At 41.0% G+C, this 18171-nt stretch overlaps 1 protein-coding gene across 4 annotated transcripts in view; it reads right to left on the reverse strand.

The window, feature by feature from the left end:
* Nucleotides 1-18171, reverse strand: part of PCB (Pyruvate carboxylase) — a 437613-nt gene that overhangs the window by 154359 nt on the left and 265083 nt on the right. For all 4 annotated transcript variants that reach the window (XM_071669755.1, XM_071669754.1, XM_071669756.1 and 1 more), the window contains one exon: nucleotides 936-1081. In XM_071669755.1, coding sequence (XP_071525856.1) covers nucleotides 936-1081 — 146 coding nt within the window. The remainder of the gene's footprint in view (nucleotides 1-935; nucleotides 1082-18171) is intronic.

Genomic DNA, 18171 nt, shown 5'->3' on the forward strand with positions numbered 1-18171 from the left:
TATAAATATCAACATATACATACACATACACAAACATATACATATATACACATGTATATATTCATACTTGCTTGCCTTCATCCATTCCTAGCACTACCCCACCCCACATGAAACAGCCATGCTACCCCCTGCTCCAGCAAGGTAGCACCAGGAAAACAGACAAAAATGGCCACGTTCATTCACACTCAGTCTCTTGCTGTCATGTGTAATGCACCGAAACCACAGCTCCTTATCCACATCCAGGCTCCACAGACCTTTCCATGGTTTACCCCAGATGCTTCACATGCCATGGTTCAGTCCACTGACAGCATGTTGACTCTGGCATACATTGTTCCCATTCACTCTATTCCTTGCATGCCTCTCTCCCTCCTGTATGTTCAGGTCCTGATAGCTCAAAATCATTTTCACTCTATCCTTCCATCTCCAATTTGGTTTCCTGCTTCTCCTTGTTCCCTCCAACATATATCATCTTTGTCAATCTTTCCTCATTCATTCTCTCCATATGACCAAGCTACTTCATCACACCCTCTTCTGCTCTCTCAGTCACACTCTAATCTATTTCCACACATCTCTCTTACCCTTTCATTACTTACTCGATCAAACCACCTCACACCACATACTATCCTCAAACATTTCATTTACAACACATCAAACTTACATCCCAATTAACTTATCCCATAATATATATACCATGTGTGCACAATTGGGGTGATGGATGTACTATTACTGCAGTAATAACAAAGCACAGTTGAATAATGGACATCTAAACACATCTGCAGGCAATAAGTACAAATCCAAGAACAATTCCTGCAAAACTATTTCACAAGATGTTACATGGAGTAGCAATGATCCTTCAAGATATGTTACTAAATACAAATACTAAATTTGCTCTCTGTCCTGAAACCACATAAGCTGAATCATAATCAGAAACTCACTCCTAATTCCTGAACAACTCTCATGCCACGTCCTCCACCTCCGTAGGCAGCTTTCAGCATGACAGGTAAGCCGTACTTAACGCAGAATTCATATGCTTCCTCGGCTGTTGTTACTGGGTTGTCAGTTCCAGGGACCACTTGGACACCTGATGTATCAAACCATTTCTGTTAGTCTGAAGATCATACACACACAACAACAATGAATAGTTAGCCAATAACATATAATAATAAAAAATAAGGCTTTTTATCATTACATGACCAAAGAATCTAGGCAGACTTAAAAGAAAAAATAATTGAAGATAAAGGTGAAGAACATAAAGAAATAAAACATATATCAATAGGTAGGATAAGAATTTCTTTATCTGCAAGTTAAAATCTAGTTCTGACATCCACAGCTGGGCAAGAAATGCACAAAATTTGCCTATATTTGAGTCGTACCAAAATTTTGTCTCTAATTTGTCTTTTCAGCCTTTAGCACTTAACCTTTAACAGGCCATTGGCAGATGGAAACTCTAGTGTATTGTTTTCAGAGGCTCCCAACTAATGTTCCTACTATCTCTACTATCATTGAACTTTTCAAAATTTGTGCATGCAATCTGCATTTCCCACATCCTTAATTATCTAATTCTTTCCATCCACCACTCTTATACTATAAAAGTACTTTTTTACATCTTTTCATCAAGTTTCACAATCAATTTCACTTATGTCCTCAGGTTGCTGTGTACGTGCGTGGATGTGCATGCATGTGTGTGTGTGTGTGTGGCATTTGGATAGATAAAGATAGGACAATGTGGAGATCAATGTTGCATGGAAGGTTCTACAAGAGCAACTCACTCTGTTATACATCAAGATAAAGCACATGAGATACCAAATGCAAAGCTGCATCTGATGAAGGATAGAACTAAATCTGTATGAGGGTGCTAAACCAGTAAGAAGGCCATTCACAAAACCATTTGGGCTAAGAGGCTTCCTTTTGATAGTTCTTTCTGTCTTTACATGATCCAGGCTAAATTTTCAACTTTTCACACACCAACAAATTCCAGATTTTTTATTGTTGCACATTGAAAAAAAAACACTACAAACCTCAGCAGTTAAAGAAATACTATACATGTCATTTTAAACAACATGCTTGAAGTGTGATCTGCATTTAATGTTTGTATATTTCCAAAATGATATCACAGAAGCTAAGAAGCCTAACTCTAAATTTTCTATGCTGGTTGACTTCTAACAATATGCAATTGTTACTGCCTACTTATATCTGAAAATATGAATATAAATGGTAAGATGAAAAGGAGGCACTGAGAGATGACTCAAGTTAGCAACATGGTTACAGAAACCAAACAGGCAATTAATTTTAATTGATCTAGATTCCTCTGTAGGCTATACTGAGCTTATGCTAGCATGGTTATAAAAAAAAGTTTTTAGACACAGTAAGGATTGATTCTCAAAACCAAAGGAACCTGCTGCTTTCTGGGAAAAATACTGTCCCAACTTTTATGAAATCAAAATAATTATCAAGACATTAGTATTACTTTCATAGGCACATACACTCTTGATTACAACTTAAAATATATAGTATTTTTTTTAAATGCATAATACTGCAGTAGAAGAGCCAAGCCTTGGTTTTCCATTTCCTATGCTACATAAGCATCAATAAATGATAGCAACCCTTCTCAAAGTTGTTTATAATAAATACTGCTGTGCTCCCATTCAAGAAAGAAAACTGATGAGCCATTCATGTCACTAAAATTGGACAATGGATGTTTCTGTTAGCTGGAAACATGAAATCAGCAGTGAAAAGCTCACCAAAAACCAATAACTCGTTTTGGGGGTTTTACAAGTAAATTCATTTTTATAGGAAAAAAAAATAAAGCAAAGAGGAGCATCATGCTATCTGCCAAAAACATGTATTTCTTCTTGTTTACAGACCAACTTGGCTGCAAGTACATATTCATCACAAAATGATGATTGGTGTGAAAGGGACTTTACCTGTGGGGCAAATTTCATTCTTTTACACAATTATCATTTCTCAGAATATACCAAGAGAAGCTTCTTCACATAAGCAACAACTACCTTACCTACCTAAACACTTTCTCTACCTATACTCTTACTTCTTTTCTATGGGGTAGATCTACTGCACACAGCCTCTTAGTTTACTTACACACATTCTTAACACCAGTATAAGCACACTTTCACTTTGCATATCACAGAGACTTTAAAGTCTCAAATCATATCCCCAAATTCATTTAAGAATTAGTTCCAATGCATCTGTCACTACTAATTACTCCAATATTTTCAATGGACATGTGTCCAACTCTGAGTCTCTCAACACTATCCCTCTCTTTAATGGTCTAAACTCCTTCCTTACACCTTCATCTATATTACTATGCATACCACTTATCAATCTATCATTGATCAAATGTTTTCCATAACAATACCATCTTACAAGATTTTTTTCTATGTAATTTCCTAATGATTTCTTCACATCACATATCATCTCAACCTTCATTCTTTATTCCATCCATTCTCCTATTTCCAAACACACTGATTTCCAAACAGACAATGATATTTAACCATCTCTGCTTCTCTTATCTATAAAATATCCTGAACTCTCCAAACGTGGGTTTAATATTTACATACAAAATTTGTATTTCTGGCATAATCTCATCCTGGGTAATCATATGTACAAGTTCCATGTATGCCCTGTTTTTAAAGTCTTTCTATTTATCAGAGACTTCAGTGCAGCTTTATTTTTCTCCCTTACAAGAATATACTCAACTTCAGTTCTCCCACTAACATCCTTACATAAATAAAAATTCAATCCCACATACCTGGACACATCTATAAATTTCAGTTCTTCACAACATTGTTATTACCACCTCCTTCTTTCAAAATGTAGGTATAGAAGAATGAATAACCATTTCTCTGCTTTAGTATAGAAGAATGAATAACCATTTCTCTGCTTTACATAGAACCCTCTGAGCATCTGGGAGAGCACTTGTTTGGTTGGGGGTTAAAACACCATTTCATCAAGCCAAATAGGGTATATCTATAAGGATTCATCTTACCATCATACCTACAAAGCTGGCTGATGCTTGTCCATGGAGACATTTGACCAGAGAGTAATGTGCTAAAGTTTATTACATGGTGCAGCAGTTATGTGCCATGCAGCAGCTAACTGACCAGATGTACTCACTTACTATGGCTGTCCTTTCTTTATGGTATCTAAGATGGAATGCTCCAGTTATGGCCAAACCAGATTTACTATATGATTAATAATACAGTCTCAGGACCCCACTAACAGGGCTCTTGCAGCTTCAAGGATGTTACCAACAAGAGCAGGGAAATGATGAATTTCTTTGGAGCATCAAGTTCCTAAATGAAACAATATTCCTTTTCATTCACTGACAATGATAAGAGTTGCTAAAAGTGACTTTTCAACTGTGGTGTGACCATATGAAGGCAAAGTCCAGTAATATTGCTTTGCTAATTAATTTACCTAATTATCATTGAAATACTTGAAAAAAAGATGGTGATTTGTTTGTGGTATTTATGGACCTGGAGAAACAGTAACAGTGCAATAGGTAAAAAAGATGCCTAATGGTAAGTGTTAAAAAAAATATACAGTGTGGGAGGAAAGCTACTAACTGCAGTGTGAGTTCTTATAAGGGAAGTACGGCATGTGTCTGAGTAGGAGGCAAGGTGAGTGAATGGAACCAAATGAAGATGGATCACAGCCAAGAATGTGTGATGTCACTGTGGCTGTTTAACCAATTCACAGATGGGAGGTGACAGAGGAAAATGCATGAGTTAAAGACCAAGGTGTGGGTCTACAACATGATGGGGTCAGCAGGGTCTGGGAGGTGAGTCTTCTGTTGTTTGCATGTGACACAGCTCTGTTCGCAGGCTTGTGAGAGAAACTCAAGAAACTAGTATCTGTGTTTAAGGAGAATAAGTGAAGGTAATTTGTTTATGGATGGGGTTGTTAGGGAGGTAAATGCAAGAGTTTTGGAAAGAGGGGCAAGTATGAAGTCTGTTGGGGATGAGAGAGTTTGGGAAGTGAGTCAGTTGTTGTTCGCTGATGATACAGCGCCGGTGGCTGATTCATGTGAGAAACTGCAGAAGCTGGTGACTGAGTTTGGTAAAGTGTGTGGAAGAAGAAAGTTAAGAGTAAATGTGAATAAGAGCAAGGTTATTAGGTACAGTAGGGTTGAGGGTCAAGTCAATTGGGAGGTGAGTTTGAATGGAGAAAAACTGGAGGAAGTGAAGTGTTTTAGATATCTGGGAGTGGATCTGGCAGCGGATGGAACCATGGAAGCGGAAGTGGATCATAGGGTGGGGGAGGGGGCGAAAATTCTGGGGGCCTTGAAGAATGTGTGGAAGTCGAGAACATTATCTCGGAAAGCAAAAATGGGTATGTTTGAAGGAATAGTGGTTCCAACAATGTTGTATGGTTGCGAGGCGTGGGCTATGGATAGAGTTGTGCGCAGGAGGATGGATGTGCTGGAAATGAGATGTTTGAGGACAATGTGTGGTGTGAGGTGGTTTGATCGAGTAAGTAACGTAAGGGTAAGAGAAATGTGTGGAAATAAAAAGAGCGTGGTTGAGAGAGCAGAGGAGGGTGTTTTGAAGTGGTTTGGGCACATGGAGAGAATGAGTGAGGAAAGATTGACCAAGAGGATATATGTGTCGGAGGTGGAGGGAACGAGGAGAAGAGGGAGACCAAATTGGAGGTGGAAAGATGGAGTGAAAAAGATTTTGTGTGATCGGGGCCTGAACATGCAGGAGGGTGAAAGGAGGGCAAGGAATAGAGTGAATTGGAGCGATGTGGTATACCGGGGTTAACGTGCTGGCAGTGGATTGAATCAGGGCATGTGAAGCGTCTGGGGAAAACCATGGAAGGCTGTGTAGGTATGTATATTTGCGTGTGTGGACGTATGTATATACATGTGTATGGGGGGGGGTTGGGCCATTTCTTTCGTCTGTTTCCTTGCGCTACCTCGCAAACGCGGGAGACAGCGACAAAGTATAAAAAAAAAAAAAAAAAAAGAAAACAAAAGTTAATGTAACAACAATGAGGTAAAAAAGTGTAGCTTGAACTGGAAGGACTTTCAGAAAGTAGTCTGCTTTAGGTACCTGGGAGTTGACTTTGCAACAGACAAAGAATGGAGGCTGAAGAGAGTCATGGGGTGGGAGAGGGAACTAAGGTCCTCAGGGAATGATCCATTGTGTGGAAGGAGAGGTCAGTATTTGTTAGGGTAAATATGAATATGTCTGAAAGTACACTTGTCCCAACAGTACTGTATGGCTGCAAGTCTTGGGCCTTGAAAAAAAAAAAAGGTGAATGATTTGGAAATTAAATACAGACAAACAAAGTGTGGTGAGGCATGTTGATTATATAGGGAGTAAAATCCAGTAAATGCAGTATGATAGAGAGAGCTGATCTGGGTGTGCTGAAAGGGTTTGGACATGTGGAAAGGGTTGGTGAAGAGACTGAATAGGATGATCTATTTGTATTACATGGAGGAAGAAAGGGGAAGAGAAAGACAAAGATGACTGAAGGATAAAGTGAAAGAGACTTTGATGATCATGGCTTGAACATCTACATGAGTAAAAGGCATGCAAAGGATAGCGCAAATTGGAATGATGTGATACACAAGATGACCTACTGTCAGTGGGCTGAACCAAGGAGTATGAAGTGGTCAGGGAAAACTATGGAATAGTCTGCAGGGATTCACTGAGGGTGAGGGCTCCATCTTTGGTGTAGTATGCATAACAACCAGGTGCTACTTCACTAACAAAGGATATGGTAAACAAGCAAAAAACTTATAATTAATGTTATTTCTAAAATCATTGTTACAACAATAATAATAATAATAATAATAATAATAATGATAATAATAATAATAATAATAATAATAATAATTTTTTTTTTTTTCTTTTTGCTTTGTCGCTGTCTCCCGCGTTTGCGAGGTAGCGCAAGGAAACAGACGAAAAAAATGGCCCAACCCACCCCCATACACATGTATATACATACGTCCACACACGCAAATATACATACCTACACAGCTTTCCATGGTTTACCCCAGACGCTTCACATGCCCTGATTCAACCCACTGACAGCACGTCAACCCCGGTATACCACATCGCTCCAATTCATTCTATTCCTTGCCCTCCTTTCACCCTCCTGCATGTTCAGGCCCCAATCACACAAAATCTTTTTCACTCCATCTTTCCACCTCCAATTTGGTCTCCCTCTTCTCCTCGTTCCCTCCACCTCCGACACATATATCCTCTTGGTCAATCTTTCCTCACTCATTCTCTCCATGTGCCCAAACCATTTCAAAACACCCTCTTCTGCTCTCTCAACCACGCTCTTTTTATTTCCACACATCTCTCTTACCCTTACGTTACTTACTCGATCAAACCACCTCACACCACACATTGTCCTCAAACATCTCATTTCCAGCACATCCATCCTCCTGCGCACAACTCTATCCATAGCCCACACCTCACAACCATACAACATTGTTGGAACCACTATTCCTTCAAACATACCCATTTCTGCTTTCCGAGATAATGTTCTCGACTTCCACACATTCTTCAAGGCTCCCAGAATTTTCGCCCCCTCCCCCACACTATGATCCACTTCCGCTTCCATGGTTCCATCCGCTGCCAGATCCACTCCCAGATATCTAAAACACTTCACTTCCTCCAGTTTTTCTCCATTCAAACTCACCTCCCAATTGACTTGACCCTCAACCCTACTGTACCTAATAACCTTGCTCTTATTCACATTTACTCTTAACTTTCTCCTTTCACACACTTTACCAAACTCAGTAACCAGCTTCTGCAGTTTCTCACATGAATCAGCCACCAGCGCTGTATCATCAGCGAACAACAACTGACTCACTTCCCAAGCTCTCTCATCCCCAACAGACTTCATACTTGCCCCTCTTTCCAAAACTCTTGCATTCACCTCCCTAACAACCCCATCCATAAACAAATTAAACAACCATGGAGACATCACACACCCCTGCCGCAAACCTACATTCACTGAGAACCAATCACTTTCCTCTCTTCCTACACGTACACATGCCTTACATCTTCGATAAAAACTTTTCACTGCTTCTAACAACTTGCCTCCCACACCATATATTCTTAATACCTTCCACAGAGCATCTCTATCAACTCTATCATATGCCTTCTCCAGATCCATAAATGCTACATACAAATCCATTTGCTTTTCTAAGTATTTCTCACATACATTCTTCAAAGCAAACACCTGATCCACACATCCTCTATCACTTCTGAAACCACACTGCTCTTCCCCAATCTGATGCTCTGTACATGCCTTCACCCTCTCAATCAATACCCTCCCATATAATTTACCAGGAATACTCAACAAACCTCCTGTCTCTTTCTTTTATACATCTCCCACTCAATTGCATTTTTTCCCAGCAAAAATCGTCCAAATGCCTCTCTCTTCTCTTTCACTAATAATCTTACTTCTTCATCTCACCACTCACTACCCTTTCTAATCAACCCATCTCCCACTCTTCTCATGCCACAAGCATCTTTTGCGCAATCCATCACTGATTCCCTAAATACATCCCATTCCTCCCCCACTCCCCTTACTTCCATTGTTCTCACCTTTTTCCATTCTGTACTCAGTCTCTCCTGGTACTTCCTCACACAAGTCTCCTCCCCAAGCTCACTTACTCTCACCACCCTCAACTTACTCTCACCACCTTAATAATATTAATAATAATAATAATAATAATAATAATAATAATAATAATAATAATAATAATAATAATATACTTATGCATATCTTGCTTTTTAAACCAGGTATTCCCAATCACCAGTCCTTTTTCAGCACATAAATCTACAAGCTCTTCACCATTTCCATTTACAACACTGAACACCCCATGTATACCAATTATTCCCTCAACTGCCACATTACTCACCTTTGCATTCAAATCACCCATCACTATAACCCGGTCTTGTGCATCAAAACCACTAACACATTCATTCAGCTGCTCCCAAAACACTTGCCTCTCTTGATCTTTCTTCTCATGCCCAGGTGCATATGCACCAATAATCACCCATCTCTCTCCATCAACTTTCAGTTATACCCATATTAATCGAGAAATAACTTTCTTACATTCTATTACATACTCCCACAACTCCTGTTTCAGGAGTAGTGCTACTCCTTCCCTCGCTCTTGTCCTCTCACTAACCCCTGACTTTACACCCAAGACATTCCCAAACCACTCTTCCCCTTTACCCTTGAGCTTCATTTCACTCAGAGCCAAAACATCCAGGTTCCTTTCCTGAAACATATTACCTATCTCTCCTTTTTTCACATCCTGGTTACATCCACACACATTTAGACACCCCAATCTGAGCTTTCGAGGAGGATGAGCACTTCCCACGTGACTCCTTCTTCTGTTTCCCATTTTAGAAAGTGAGTCAGTTGTTGTTTGCTGATGATACAGTGCTGGTGGCTGATTCATGTGAGAAACTGCAGAAGCTGGTGACTGAGTTTGGTAAAGTGTGTGAAAGAAGAAAGTTAAGAGTAAATGTGAATAAGAGCAAGGTTATTAGGTACAGTAGGGTTGAGGGTCAAGTCAATTGGGAGGTAAGTTTGAATGGAGAAAAACTGGAGGAAGTAAAGTGCTTTAGATATCTGGGAGTGGATCTGGCAGCGGATGGAACCATGGAAGCGGAAGTGAATCATAGGGTGGGGGAGGGGGCGAAAATCCTGGGAGCCTTGAAGAATGTGTGGAAGTTGAGAACATTATCTCGGAAAGCAAAAATGGGTATGTTTAAAGGAATAGTGGTTCCAACAATGTTGTATGGTTGTGAGGCGTGGGCTATGGATCGAGTTGTGCGCAGGAGGGTGGATGTGCTGGAAATGAGATGTCTGAGGACAATATGTTGTGTGAGGTGGTTTGATCGAGTAAGTAATGTAAGGGTAAGAGAGATGTGTGGAAATATAAAGAGCGTGGTTGAGAGGGCAGAAGAGGGTGTTTTGAAATGGTTTGGGCACATGGAGAGAATGAGTGAGGAAAGATTGACCAAGAGGATATATGTGTCGGAGGTGGAGGGAATGAGGAGAAGTGGGAGACCAAATTGGAGGTGGAAAGGTGGAGTGAAAAAGATTTTGAGTGATAGGGGCCTGAACATGCAGGATGGTGAAAGGCGGGCAAGGAATAGAGTGAACTGGATCGATCTGGTATACCGGGGTCGACGTGCTGTCAATGGATTGAATCAGGGCATGTGAAGCGTCTGGGGTAAACCATGGAAAGTTGTGTGGGGCCTGGATGTGGAAAGGGAGCTGTGGTTTCGGGCATTATTACATGACAGCTAGAGACTGAGTGTGAATGAAAGGGGCCTTTGTTGTCTTTTCCTAGCGCTACCTTGCACACATGAGGGGGGAGGGGGATGTTATTCCATGTGTGGCGAGGTGGCGATGGGAATAAATAAAGGCAGACAGTATGAATTATGTACATGTGTATATATGTATACGTCTGTGTGTGTATATATATGTGTACATTGAGATGTACAGGAATGTATATTTGTGTGTGTGGACGTGTATGTATATACAAGTGTATGGGGATGGGTTGGGCCATTTCTTTCATCTGTTTCCTTGTGCTACCTCGCAAATGTGGGAGACAGCGACAAAGCAAAATAATAATAATAAAAAAAAAATATATATTATATTATCCCTGGGGATAGGGGAGAAAGAATACTTCCCATGTATTCCTTGCATGTCGTAGAAGACTCTAAAAGGGGAGGGAGCGGGTGGCTGGAAATCCTCCCCTCTCATTTTTATTTTATTTTCCAAAAGAAGGAACAGAGAAGGGGCCAGGTGAGGATATTCCCTTAAAGGTCCAGTCCTCTGTTCTTAACACTACCTCGCTAACACGGGAAATGGCGAATAGTTTGAAAGAAAGAAAAGAAAAATAATAATAATAATTTTTTTTTTTTTTTTATACTTTGTCGCTGTCTCCCGCGTTTGCGAGGTAGTGCAAGGAAACAGACGAAAGAAATGGCCCAACCCCCCCCATACACATGTATATACATACGTCCACACACGCAAATATACATACCTACACAGCTTTCCATGGTTTACCCCAGACGCTTCACATGCCTTGATTCAATCCACTGACAGCACGTCAACCCCGGTATACCACATCGCTCCAATTCACTCTATTCCTTGCCCTCCTTTCACCCTCCTGCATGTTCAGGCCCCGATCACACAAAATCTTTTTCACTCCATCTTTCCACCTCCAATTTGGTCTCCCTCTTCTCCTTGCTCCCTCCACCTCCGACACATATATCCTCTTGGTCAATCTTTCCTCACTCATCCTCTCCATGTGCCCAAACTACTTCAAAACACCCTCTTCTGCTCTCTCAACCACGCTCTTTTTATTTCCACACATCTCTCTTACCCTTACGTTACTCACTCGATCAAACCACCTCACACCACACATTGTCCTCAAACATCTCATTTCCAGCACATCCATCCTCCTGCGCACAACTCTATCCATAGCCCACGCCTCGCAACCATACAACATTGTTGGAACCACTATTCCTTCAAACATACCCATTTTTGCTTTTCGAGATAATGTTCTCGACTTCCACACATTCTTCAAGGCCCCGAGAATTTTCGCCCCCTCCCCCACCCTATGATCCACTTCCGCTTCCATGGTTCCATCCGCTGCCAGATCCACTCCCAGATATCTAAAACACTTCACTTCCTCCAGTTTTTCTCCATTCAAACTCACCTCCCAATTGACTTGACCCTCAACCCTACTGTACCTAATAACCTTGCTCTTATTCACATTTACTCTTAACTTTCTTCTTCCACACACTTTACCAAACTCAGTCACCAGCTTCTGCAGTTTCTCACATGAATCAGCCACCAGCGCTGTATCATCAGCGAACAACAACTGACTCACTTCCCAAGCTCTCTCACCCCCAACAGACTTCATACTTGCCCCTCTTTCCAAAACTCTTGCATTTACCTCCCTAACAACCCCATCCATAAACAAATTAAACAACCATGGAGACATCACACACCCCGGCCACAAACCTACATTCACTGAGAACCAATCACTTTCCTCTCTTCCAACACGTACACATGCCTTACATCCTCGATAAAAACTTTTCACTGCTTCTAACAACTTTCCTCCCACACCATATATTCTTAATACCTTCCACAGAGCATCTCTATCAACTCTATCATATGCCTTCTCCAGATCCATAAATGCTACATACAAATCCATTTGCTTTTCTAAGTATTTCTCACATACATTCTTCAAAGCAAACACCTGATCCACACATCCTCTACCACTTCTGAAACCACACTGCTCTTCCCCAATCTGATGCTCTGTACATGCCTTCACCCTCTCAATCAATACCCTCCCATATAATTTACCAGGAATACTCAACAAACTTATACCTCTGTAATTTGAGCACTCACTCTTATCCCCTTTGCCTTTGTACAATGGCACTATGCACGCATTCCGCCAATCCTCAGGCACCTCACCATGAGTCATACATACATTAAATAACCTTAACAACCAGTCAACAATACAGTCACCCCCTTTTTTAATAAATTCCACTGCAATACCATCCAAACCTGCTGCCTTGCCGGCTTTCATCTTCCGCAAAGCTTTCACTACCTCTTCTCTGTTTACCAAATCATTTTCCCTAACCCTCTCACTTTGCACACCACCTCGACCAAAACACCCTATATCTGCCACTCTATCATCAAACACATTCAGCAAACCTTCAAAATACTCACTCCATCTCCTTCTCACATCACCACTACTTGTTATCACCTCCCCATTTGCGCCCTTCACTGAAGTTCCCATTTGCTCCCTTGTCTTACGCACTTTATTTACCTCCTTCCAGAACATCTTTTTATTCTCCCTAAAATTTAATGATACTCTCTCACCCCAACTCTCATTTGCCCTTTTTTTCACCTCTTGCACCTTTCTCTTGACCTCCTGTCTCTTTCTTTTATACATCTCCCACTCAATTGCATTTTTTCCCTGCAAAAATCGTCCAAATGCCTCTCTCTTCTCTTTCACTAATACTCTTACTTCTTCATCCCACCACTCACTACCCTTTCTAATCAACCCACCTCCCACTCTTCTCATGCCACAAGCATCTTTTGCGCAATCCATCACTGATTCCCTAAATACATCCCATTCCTCCCCCACTCCCCTTGCTTCCATTGTTCTCACCTTTTTCCATTCTGTACTCAGTCTCTCCTGGTACTTCCTCACACAGGTCTCCTTCTCATGCTCACTTACTCTCACCACCCTCTTCACCCCAACATTCACTCTTCTTTTCTGAAAACCCATACAAATCTTCACCTTAGCCTCCACAAGATAATGATCAGACATCCCTCCAGTTGCACCTCTCAGCACATTAACATCCAAAAGTCTCTCCTGAAACAGGAGTTGTGGGAGTATGTGATAGAGTGTAAGAAAGTAAATTCTCGATTAATATGGGTAAAACTGAAAGTTGATGGAGAGAGGTGGGTGATTATTGGTGCATATGCACCTGGGCATGAGAAGAAAGATCAAGAGAGGCAAGTGTTTTGGGAGCAGCTGAATGAGTGTGTTAGTGGTTTTGATGCACGAGACCGGGTTATAGTGATGGGTGATTTGAATGCAAAGGTGAGTAATGTGGCAGTTGAGGGAATAATTGGTATACATGGGGTGTTCAGTGTTGTAAATGGAAATGGTGAAGAGTTTGTAGATTTATGTGCTGAAAAAGGACTGATGATTGGGAATACCTGGTTTAAAAAGCGAGATATACATAAGTATACTTATGAAAGTAGGAGAGATGGCCAGAGAGCGTTATTGGATTACGTGTTAATTGACAGGCGTGCGAATAATAATAATAATATTCATTTATTTATTTATTATACTTTGTCGCTGTCTCCCTCGTTAGTAAGGTAGCACAAGGAAAAAGACGAAACAATGGCCCAATCCACCCACATACACATATATACATAATAATTATAATAATAAATTCTAGGGAGGCTAAAAGATGTTTTGGAAGGAGGTAAATAAAGTGCATAAGACAAAAGGACAAATGGGAACATCAGTGAAGGGGGCTAATAGGGAGGTAATAACAAGTAGTGGTGATGTGAGAAGGAGATGAAGCGAGTATTTTGAAGGTTTGTTGAATGTGTTAGATGACAGAGTGGCAGATATAGGGTGTTTTGGTCGAGGTGGTGTGCGAAGTAAGAGGGTCAGGGAGAATGGTTTGGTAAACAAAGAAGAGGTAATCTTTGTGGAAGATGAAAGCTGGCAAGGCAGCAGGTTTGGATGGTATTGCAGCGGAATTTATTAAAAAAGGGGTTGACTGTGTTGTTGATTGCTTGGTGAGGATATTCATTGTATGTATGATTCATGGTGAAGTACCTGAGGATTGGCGGAATGCATGCATAGTGCCATTGTACAAAGGCAAAGGGGATAAAGGTGAGTGTTCAAATTACAGAGGTGTCTAACACATTCAACAAACCTTCAAAATACTCACTCCATCTCCTTCTCACATCACCACTACTTGCTATTACCTCCCCATTAGCCCCCTTCACCGATGTTCCCATTTGTTCTTTTGTCTTTTTTTTTTTTTTTTCATACTATTCGCCATTTCCCGCGATAGCGAGGTAGCGTTAAGAACAGAGGACTGGGCCTTTGAGGGAATACCCTCACCTGGCCCCCTTCTCTGTTCCTTCTTTTGGAAAAAAAAAAGAGGGGAGGATTTCCAGCCCCCCGCTCCCTTCCCTTTTAGTCGCCTTCTACGACACACAGGGAATACGTGGGAAGTATTCTTTCTCCCCTATTTAAGTCCTTCCAAAACATCTTTTTATCCTCCCTAAAATCTAATGATACTCTATGATACTCTATCACCCCAACTCTCATTTGCCCTCTTTTTCACCTCTTGCACCTTTTTCTTGACCTCCTGCCTCTTTCATTTATACATCTCCCTATCATTTGCACTGTTTCCTTGCAAAAATCGTCCAAATGCCTCTCTCTTCTCTTTCACTAATAATCGTACTTCTTCATCCCACCACTCATTACCCTTTCTAATCTGCCCACCTCCCACCTTTCTCATGCCACATGCATCTTTTGCGCAAGCTATCACTGCTTCCCTAAATACATTTCATTCCTCCCACACTCCCCTTACGTTCTTTGCTCTCACCTTTTTCCATTCTGCACTCAGACTCTCCTGGTACTTCCTCACACAAGTCTCCTTCCCAAGCTCATTTCCTCTCACCACTCTCTTCACCCCGACATTCTCTCTTCTTTTCTGAAAACCTCTACAAACCTTCACCTCAAGATAATGATCAGATATCCCTCCAGTTGCACCTCTCAACACATTAACATCCAAAAGTCTTTCTTTCAAACGCCCATCAATTAACACGGAATCCAATAACGCTCTTTGGCCATCTCTCCTGCCTACATGTGTATACTTATGTATCTCTCTCTTTTTAAACCAGGTATTCCCAATCAACAATCCTTTTTCAGCACACAAATCTACAAGTTCTTCACCATTTCCATTTACAACACTGATCACCCTATGTACACCAATTATTCCCTCAATAGCCACATTATTAACTTTTGCATCCAAATCACCCATCACTTTAACCTGATCTCATGCATTAAAACTGCTAACGCACTCACTCAGCTGCTCCGAAAATGCTTGCCTCTCATGATCTTTCTTCTCATGCCCAGGTGCATAGGCACCAGTAATCACCCATCTCTCTCCATCCACTTTCAGTTTTACCCATATCAATCTAGAGTTTACTTTCTTACACTCTATCACATACTCCCACAACTCCTGTTTCAGGAGTAGCGCTACTTGTTACTTTGCTCCTGTCCTCTCACTAACCCCTGACTTTACTCCCAAGACATTCCTAAACCACTCTTCCCCTTTACCCCTTGAGCTTCGTTTCATTCTGAGCCAAAACATCCAGGTTCCTTTCTTCAAACATACTACCTATCTCTCCTTTTTTCTCATCTTGGTTACATACACACACATTTAGATATCCCAATCTGAGCCTTTGAGGAGGATGAGCACTCCTCGCATGACTCCTTCTTCTGTTTCCCCTTTTAGAAAGTTAAAATACAAGGAGGGGAGGGTTTCTAGCCCCTGGCTCCTGCCCCCTTTAGATGCCTTCTACGACAAGTGGGGAATGCGTGAGAAGTATTCTTTCTCCCCTATCTCCAGGGATAATAATATCAATAATAATAATAATAATAATAATCATTACTATCATTAAACATTATTGCTATCATCATCATAAATGTCACTGTTACTATTTCTATACAAATCAAGGGCCCATTGTATGGGGATGATACAACTTTGAAACTGTACTCTATGCAGAAGGGAAATGAGGAACTTTTCTTCAGAGCAAGAAAGGCCTTAACAAGACTACTACTCTCTGTCCATTGACAAAGATAAAGCCTCATTGAAAGTGACTTCTCACTTTTGGTACAATCATGTGCAGGTGAAGCCCAATAACACCTACATATTCTTTTAATGAATTGCATAACACTAAGACCACTTTTACAAGGCTCCTGCAGCTTTATGGCTGTGCTGCAATCAGCAACAAGTGAACTGTGGACTCCTTTAGTCCCAAATGCCATTGTACCTATCATCCATTAAAAATGATACACCTTTGCTGAAGGTGACTTTCCTACCTATGGTGTAAACTCATGCAGGCAGAAACTGGTAACATTACACCTAAATACAGGGTGGAGGAGGAGGTGAAGATAATGGGAGCAATGAAGAATGTGTGGAAGGAGAGAATATTATCTCAGACAGCAAAATTGGGTATGTGTGAAGGAATGGTAGTTCTAACAATGTTATATGGTTGTGAGGCATGGATAATGAATAGAGTTGTACGAGGGAGGGTGGATGTTGGAAATGAGATGTTTGAGGACAATAAGTGGTGCGAGGTGGCTTGATTGAGTATGTAATGAAGGGTTAAGAGAGATGTGTGGAAATAAAAAGAGTGTGGTTGAAAGAGCAGAAGAGGGTGTGTTGAAATAGTTTGGACACATAGAGAATGAGTGAGGAAAGATTAACAAAGAGGATATATGTGTCAGAGGTGGAGGGAAGAAGCAGATGAAACTGGAGGTGGAAGGATGGAGTGAAAAAGATCTTGGGCCATTGGGACCTGAACATACAGGAGGTTGAAAGGCGTGCAAGGAATAGAGTGAATTGGACCGATGTGGTATACTGGGGTTGACATGCTGTCAATGGATTGAACCATCGCCGTTTCCCGCATTAGCAAGGTAGCACCAGGAAACAGATGAAGAGTGGCCCATCCACTCATAAACATATATGTACATAAATGCCCATACACGCACATATACATATCAACATATACACATATACATACTCCTATGAGTCCAAGGGGAAAATCAAACACGAAAAGTTCCCAAGTGCACTTTTGTGTAATAATCACATCATCATGAGAGACACAGGAGAGAAATATAACAGTCAGTTGATATACATCGAAGAGACGAAGTTAGGACGCTATTGTTCCCTCCACATCTGACACATATCCTCTTTGCCAATCTTTCCTCACTCATTCTCTCCATATGTTCAAACCATTTCAACACGTTTACCATATGGCGTCCTAGCTTCGTCTCTTCGATGTATATCAACTGACTGTTATATTTCTCTGTTGTGTCTCCCCTGGTGATGTGATTATTACACGAAAGTGCACTTGGGAACTTTTCGTGTTTCATTTTCCCCGTGGACTCATAGGAATATCTTGATCACGTGCAAAATTGTGATCCTTTCCAACATATACATACACATACAAAGACATATACATATGTACACATGTACATATTCATACTTCCTTGCCTTCATCCATTCCTGGTGCTACCCTGTTCCAATGTAAACAGCATCACTTCCCTCTGCTTCAGTAAGGTAGCGCAAGGAAAACAGACAAAAGAGGCCATATTCGTTCACACTCAGTTCTGTCATGTGTAATGCACCAAAACCACAGCTCCCAATCCACATCCAGGCCACGCAGACCTTTCAATGATTTATGCTAGATGTTTAATGCACCCTGTTCAGTCCACTGACAGCACATCGACACTGGTACACTACATCATTCCAATTTACTCTATTCCTTGTAAACCTCTCACCCTCCTATATGTTTGGACCCCGATCACTCAAAAGC

The sequence above is a fragment of the Panulirus ornatus genome, chromosome 14 (genome assembly GCF_036320965.1).
Source record: "Panulirus ornatus isolate Po-2019 chromosome 14, ASM3632096v1, whole genome shotgun sequence".
NCBI classification, from domain to species: Eukaryota; Metazoa; Arthropoda; class Malacostraca; order Decapoda; family Palinuridae; genus Panulirus; species Panulirus ornatus.